Source organism: Platichthys flesus, chromosome 17, assembly GCF_949316205.1.
Source record: "Platichthys flesus chromosome 17, fPlaFle2.1, whole genome shotgun sequence".
Lineage (NCBI taxonomy): Eukaryota > Metazoa > Chordata > Actinopteri > Pleuronectiformes > Pleuronectidae > Platichthys > Platichthys flesus.
In genome coordinates this window covers 14,559,944-14,567,363 of record NC_084961.1, presented here as the reverse complement: position 1 = coordinate 14,567,363, position 7,420 = coordinate 14,559,944, and the positions used below count along the sequence as shown (strand labels likewise).

Here is a 7,420-nt window from a genome sequence, read left to right as displayed (position 1 = left end):
GAATGCATTAGACCAAACAAATTGGTGTGTGTGTGTTTGTGAGTGTGTGTGTGTGTGTGTCTGTGTGTGTGTGTGTGTGTGTGTCTGTTAAAGAGAGAGAGAGAGAGAGAGCGTCAAACTCCTGATTTCTGATCCGTCACTCATTTTCTGTCCCAATTACACCACAGCAATAAAAGGATGTAGTCTGTATTCCTCCTCTGTGACTCCCCAGTGGAGTTAACAGCCTCATTGATGCCACATGTTCTTGTCCACATCATCTCAGCAGTTAATAAGACTAACAAAGCTCAGAGACCCTGATCCTGCCATGCAACAGAGGGCTGTTGGCCTTATTAATAAAAACATTCACGCACAACAGCTTATCGATAGCTATTGACCCAGCCTGACGGATTCCCTACACTTGTCTGACCGATGAGCCGGGTTAGTCCTGCGTGGTTAGACCGAGGGAGGTGGGGAGAGAGAAAAGGGGGGAGGATTCGGGAGATGTCTCACTTCAAGATCCTTGTCTCTGCTTTGGGACATTTTTTTTTTAAAGTGAGCCCATCCCCTCATATCTAATAAATTTGTGGGTGTGAACAAATACACACACCCAGGCGTCCCTGACCACACTGCCACCATCTTAATCACACACACACACGCAGTCACACAAAAGTACATATTTATGATAAGAGAAGCTGTTGATTATTGTACAGTGATACTGAATACAAATGATTTGCAAAATGTGAATATTTATGAACTATTCTTGACTCAGTTGATGTAACTGTATAACACACACACACACTCACACACACATGTACTTTGAATTTTATTATAAGCAAACAGACAATAAAAATGGAGGATGCAGTGGAATAGAAGTTGTAGCACACACACACACGTACACACACACACACACACACAAATCCACATTCAAACAGAATACACACACACAAACAGAATACACACACACACACACACACACACACACACACACACAGGGTGCTGAGCGGGGAGTATAAAAGGGGCTTCCTTCTCACTCAGCAGACAAGTACTCTCCTCAGTCTCACACACTCCTCGAACACGCTGAACCTCTTTTCTCACGGTAAGACAACCACTTATTCATTTTTCATATTTGATGGACTAGAATGTTCTTTAATACTCTGAAGGGATTGTTTTATAGTGTAAAATGTTTTTATCTTTATAATCAGACTTGAATTCAAATGAGGATTACATTTCTATTAAAACCCATCAATACAGGAGTTTAAATTTACTTTATATTTTGCCATTTAATAGAAATGCTATATATTTAATATTTAAGTGAATGTATCACATTTGGTACATTTCATCTTTTAAGATATTGATACATTAGAAGCTACAAACATTCTTTTTTTTTATTCTATTTCCATGTGTGAAAACCTGAGATGTGTCCTGAAAGAAAAATGAAAAAAAAAAAATCTGCATTGACAAACAGGTTAATCTGACCTGATGCTCGGGATCCAGTGATTTACAATCACAAAGCTTTTGTGTTGTGCTGCTGTGTGGAGCTGTGTCCCTGGATGACAGCGTGAATGTGCTGCACTGATTCCCGCGTCTTCTCGCTGCCGTCAGAATGACCATTAACTGTGAAGAATGGCCGAAGGCAGATGGTCTCAGTAGCAGTGTGTCAGGGTGGAAGACGACCAGTGAGTCAGGAGACGAGAACCCCTGCTGCAAACCCAGACTGGACTCAAGTGCGTCTCAGAATCTCACCTTTGTTAAACTTTCCCCATGTGTTTCTGTCTCCTCTCCCCTGTGATCCAGATGACGACAGGGCCGTGTGTGTATGTCCTGTTGGCGGTCCTGTGCACGAGCTGTTTGGGGCACCCCCTCTCCTCTCAGCACCTAGACGAGGGCCAGCGCTCCGGCTCCGCTCCTTCTGAAGGTACAACAGCGACAAGCACACGCACTCATTAATATTACAACATGTTTCCCCGACTGCGACATGAGAGTCTATGTGTTTGTGTGTTGAGTAGCCCTCCTCGAGGCTGATACCCACAGCTTGGGAGAGCCCCACCTCCGACAGAGCCGCTCTGCCCCCCAGCTGAATGCTCTTCCTGTGGCTGAGGAGGCTGGAGACACCCGGGCCAACCTCAGCGAGCTGCTGGCAAGACTCATCTCCTCCAGGAAAGGTGTGTATGCGTGTGTTTATGTGTGTGAGTGTGTGTGTGTGTGTGTGTGTGGTTGTGTGTGTGTGTGTGTGTGTGTGTGTGTTTGTATGTGTGTGGATGTGTGTGTCTGTCTCTCTGTGTCTGCAGTTGGATGTCATTTTCCTACAGAACTTAAGGCGACGATGAACGTGTGATAAGGAAAAATATCGGGCAACAACAATATTTACACAAAAAGGTCATTTTCAGAGTGGAGTTCTCTCCCCTGTAAATCCCCCCCCCCCCCCCCCCCCCCCTCGGTGTGGCTAATTACTGGAATCAGTGCTCGACCAGCTTTGTAAAATGAATTAGTGGCTCTCAAAAGCTTTTGTGGTTTGGAAGAGCGCGTATTAGTGTGCGTAGCCTTCCGGCCATTCCCCTTGTTCAGTCTTATTTCACTCTTTTGTCTTCCATGTCCGACTCCCGGTGGCTTCATTCTATTTTATTTCCGTCCAAACAAACAGAACAATCGGCGCTGTCACGGTCCTCAAGTTCAGGGGTCTGATCTCAATGGATGATAGAAACAACTGGGGAATACTTTGCCACTCGCATTCCACCCACTCAGACACACACATACATTGTGAATAACTGGGTTTTTTCTACTTGGCTTCCAGATACTAAAACTGCTAAATGTTTTTACATGGGATCACAGATTAGAAACACATATAATGCTCCGGTTCTAACCAGTTTACACCTTTCGTGACAACTGGATGATTCATTTTCTTATGTTTTATCAAAGGTGATTTACACCTTAGTTAAACGATGCAGTGATCAGATTTCTGGCTAATTCTTTCTTATTCTTATTATATATCTTATATTTAGTTTAAATTTCACTGTGGAAAAATATTCAGTTGAAGTATTTCGTAAGTCGCAAAATCTGAAACAGACTCGGCAAAAATCTATAAATTGTCAAAGGCCATGTTGTGCTTGTGCGCTCACTGTTCACTTGCCTGTTTCGGTGTAGGAGGTGTCGTTGTCGAGCCTTCTGCAGCCAATCCTCTCAGCACACCAGGGAACTGAAGCACAATGCATATAAGTGTGTGTGCATGTTTGTGTGTGCATGTATGTGTGTGTGTGTGTGTGTGTGTTGCGTAGGAGGATGTGGGTTGAGTGCAAGCAGCATCCCTGCGAGCGCTCAATTGATTACCAAATGGATACATGGCAGTCCTGCTTCTCTCCACTCTGAATAAAATAAAGTCTGGGATCTTTGGGGAATAAGAATCAGAGAGTTTTTACAAGACTAGAGGTCAGAGTATGTCGGGGGGGACAAGTGTACCCACATGAACAAATACAGGCATGGACACACAAAGAGAGGGTAATAGAATGTTGTCGGCGTGAAGTCCTGCTGCTCTTAGAGCAACCCTTTTTGTTATGGTGTTGTGTGTGGAATTGGGGGGTAGGTCAGGGGGGAAATTGGTATGTGACCACAAACAGTTTCACAGTAGAAAGTGAATTCCAAAATCCAATCTAAACGACACAAATCCAACGCAGCAGCCATCAGTCATCCGCCAAATAAAGTTAGGCTTCACATAGAGCGAGCACTTTCTCCTCTGAAAAGTATGACTTGGTGATGAACTCCGCTAACTTTGGAAAGTTTTCAAAGTTGCAAAAAGTGACGACATTCTGGAGATTAAAGCATCAATCACTTAAACTGCATTTCAGTGAGTATTAACTGCGTGATGGAATGAGATTGTTTTTGAACTGACAGATCAGCCCAGTGTGATATTTCCAACAGAATGAGGATGCTTCAGTTATTAAAAACTGTGAATAGGTCCTTTCAGCTCCGTCTTAATTAAAAATTAATTCAAATAGCATCACATCACTCGCACGTTGCTTCCAAAACCAGAGTATTTCAGATGTCCTCCCCAGCTATCTCTATCCAACTCCAAAGCAGGCCCACAATCCAGTCAAGTCTCCGTCCTCTCTCTTGCTCTTCCTACTCTGAAGGATATTTATTTCTATCCTGTTCTCCTCCTCCTCCTCCTCCTCCTCCTCCTCTTCCTCCTCCTTCTCCTCCTCCTCATCTTCTACCAGGTTCTGTGCGCAGAAACTCAACGGCGTACAGCAAAGGACTGAGCCCCAACCATCGGATAGCAGACAGGGACTACTTGGGCTGGATGGATTTCGGCCGCCGCAGCGCAGAGGAGTACGAGTACTCCTCGTAAAAAGGGAAAACAAGAAAAAGAATGGGGAAAAAAACCCATGCAAGCTGGCCCCTTGCTGTCTCACAATAAAAGTCTATTTATGATGTATTTGTTGTACATTTGTTTGTAAAACTGTAATAATGCAATATACATATATGCCAAATTTTACAGAAAAGCTCTCAATGTCCAAGGTTCGTTTGTTTCTGGTTTTCTCTGGTTTCTTTATCGTTTTTTGGGGTGGAAAGGATCCAGGAGATGTGAGCGTCTGTTGAGACTAACTGGACTGAATAAAGACTGAAAATATCACTCTCTGCAAATGATTTCCTAAGACGCGTGCTGCTCAAATGAAAGTGTCCCACGTTCATTAGATGCATACCTCACAGAAAACTGAGGATTATGTGTGGCACCTCATGAAGCGGCACATATCGCAGAGAGGAGGTGACAGTTGGAACAGGTACACATATACAGTTGCTCTTAGTCATTTCGGGGATTTTGAATAAAAGAGTATGTACAGTAAGTCCCCCTCAAAAACGTAATCATTTGAATCAATCAATCAATCAATCACATCAATCATTTGATCTCCATTTGGTCCAAACTGGACTAAGACTATGTTCCAAAATCTGTCTCATATAATTCTGTTGGATTGTAAAAATCCTTCCCATCTCATCTGCAACGGGAAAGAAGAAGATAACTGGTCGACACAGGTCAAATGTAACTCTATTCAGGTGTGTATATATTGTTTTTATACCCACCTTTGTGGCACCATTCACAATTTGCGCTAAATATTCACCATTTTCCATCTCAAAATTTTTAAATATCTGGAGGGCAGAAAGATAAAGAAAACATTAATGTGTTGCCCGATCTAAATATTAGTTGTTTCTAAATGTCTCATATATAAGATATTTAGAAACAACTATCTTTCTACATAGGGGTAATGTGGGACATTTTTTACATTTGCTTCCCTCTAGGCGAGCTAAAATGATGTTTTCTAGAAATGTAAATAATCAGAATGTCTTCAGGACAAAGGGCAGTGAAAATATGATTGTTTTAAAAAAAGTGGTTGTGTGTCTCACTTTACCTAAAGTGAGACACATACTTTTTCCTCTTTAAAACTACCATAAGAAAACATGTTGTAATAGTTAAAATCCTGACAGCTAGATTGACAACCACTAATATAGGACTAGTAACAGAATCAGCGGGATTGGTCAATTAAGCACATTTATGATTATTATGATTCATGTGATCTCTTGCACACCCTAGCTTACCTGCACATTGTTTCTCTGTCCAACTGGCAGGGACAGGGATATTGTTTTTCTCTGCGTATTCAAATGCCAGTTCACGGCACTTAACTGGAGCAAGGCCATGGAACTGGTCAGCTAGTTGTTTCAAGTGTTTGGCAAGCTCCTCCTCCATCTCATCTGTGAATATTCTCTTTACCTCAGCTACTGCACCCCAGGCTACTGATTTTACTTTCCCTTTCTCTTTTTTCTTTATGAATCTTTTGAGGGTTGTCTTATCAATATTTCTAAGTTCCAGCTTTTCTTAAAGACTTCTTTCCTTGCATGACCTCAGCGGATGCACTCTCCATCTCTGCGAGGGGCCCCAGGTTGTCTTCCTGGTGTAGTTTCTTGGCTTTTTTACAATGTTTATGACATTAAAAATAAAACATTTATAATGTAATATAACACTAAATATGTTTAAGAATAAACTTAACTTGTACAGCATTTGTCCCACTTTACCCCACAGCCACCGTTTTGGAAAAAACAACATCTCTTAGAAATTCAGACTAATCTTCAGCTGGCACCAACACATGGTTTTATATGTTGGAAGTTCACCAACATGTATGATATAAGTTTTTCTACCTGGATCAATTTGTTTTGACACAACAGTTGATTAAGTTCAAAGCAAGAAAAATTACTTTTTTTGTGAAAAAAAATACTTTCAACAGCACCAGCACCGACTTCTCCTTCATGGCAGGGGGGGAATGGGAGGGGCTTGAAAACATAATGGTCAAATGACCACAAATGTGTTCCGTTGCCTAGATACAGGGGGTGTCTCACATTACCCCGCTCTCTCCTATATATCCTGATATAAGGATGCAATGGGTATTAAATAGGCTTTACAGATGGCTTTTTCCACTGAACTGTTTGGAGTATATGTACAGTTGCAATCAGAAATATTCAACCCCCCAAAGATTTTAAGGATTTATCAATTAAAGTAGACAGAATCTTGTTCTTTGATCAAGATTCTGCTTCGGATGCCTTCTTTTATGAGTTGAGTGATAAAGAAAATCAACACGGAAAATGCATGATGTAGTATTTGTGTGTAGCAGTATATTTTGTTAAGATAGCCATGTCACAATTATTCAACCCCTATATAATATTGTTGTTTTTAAAGCTGTCTGACAGGTTTTTTTGTCGTAAAGTTGAGTTGAAACATTATTAAGCCTTTGGGAACTCTATACTGATCCTTCATTTGCTTCAGCTGTGATGCATATATAAACCCCACCCATGAAGGTATTCAAGGTGAATTGCAATCATGGGAAAGACAAAGGAGCTTACACAAAAGCTGAGAGAGGAGATTATTTCATCACACCTGAAAGGCCTTGGGTAGAAGAAGAATTTCCCAAAAAATTATATTCCAAGAGACACAATTGGGAACATTATAAGGAAGTTTACAACTGATGGAGCAGCTTCAAACATGCCTGGCCGTGGAAGAAAGCCCAGCATTTCATCAAGGACCCTCAGCAACTTAGTCAGAACAACTCAGATAAACCCCTGTGTGACTGCAAGACACCTACAGGATGACCTGATGAAGCCTGGTACAAGTGCTGCAGTGGCAACTATAAGACGTGCACTGAATAATAAAGGACTTAATGGCCGGCTCCAAGACACACTTAGCTCTTGACCACAAGCAACATCAAAAGTCGACTAGAATATGCCAGGAGGAATTTGGATAAGCCTACAGAGTTTTGGGTGACAGTTCTATGGACTGATGAAACCAAACTGGAACTGTTTGGACGTATGGACCAGCGGTATGTCTGGCGTGTGAAAGGACAGGCTTATGACCAGAAGAATACCATCCCCATAGTTCAGCATGGAGGTTGGTCAAAGATGATGT

The 7,420-nt window shown here is 41.8% G+C and overlaps 1 protein-coding gene across 1 annotated transcript; it reads left to right on the top strand.

The window, feature by feature from the left end:
* The first annotated feature begins 990 nt into the window (after nucleotides 1–990).
* Nucleotides 991–4,606, top strand: cckb (cholecystokinin b). The gene is made up of 4 exons (XM_062410057.1): nucleotides 991–1,075; nucleotides 1,774–1,894; nucleotides 1,986–2,141; nucleotides 4,191–4,606. The coding sequence occupies exons 2-4, from the start codon at nucleotides 1,774–1,776 to the stop codon at nucleotides 4,319–4,321; spliced, it is 408 nt and encodes a 135-aa protein (XP_062266041.1). The 5' UTR covers nucleotides 991–1,075; the 3' UTR covers nucleotides 4,322–4,606.
* Nucleotides 4,607–7,420: the final 2,814 nt, after the last annotated feature.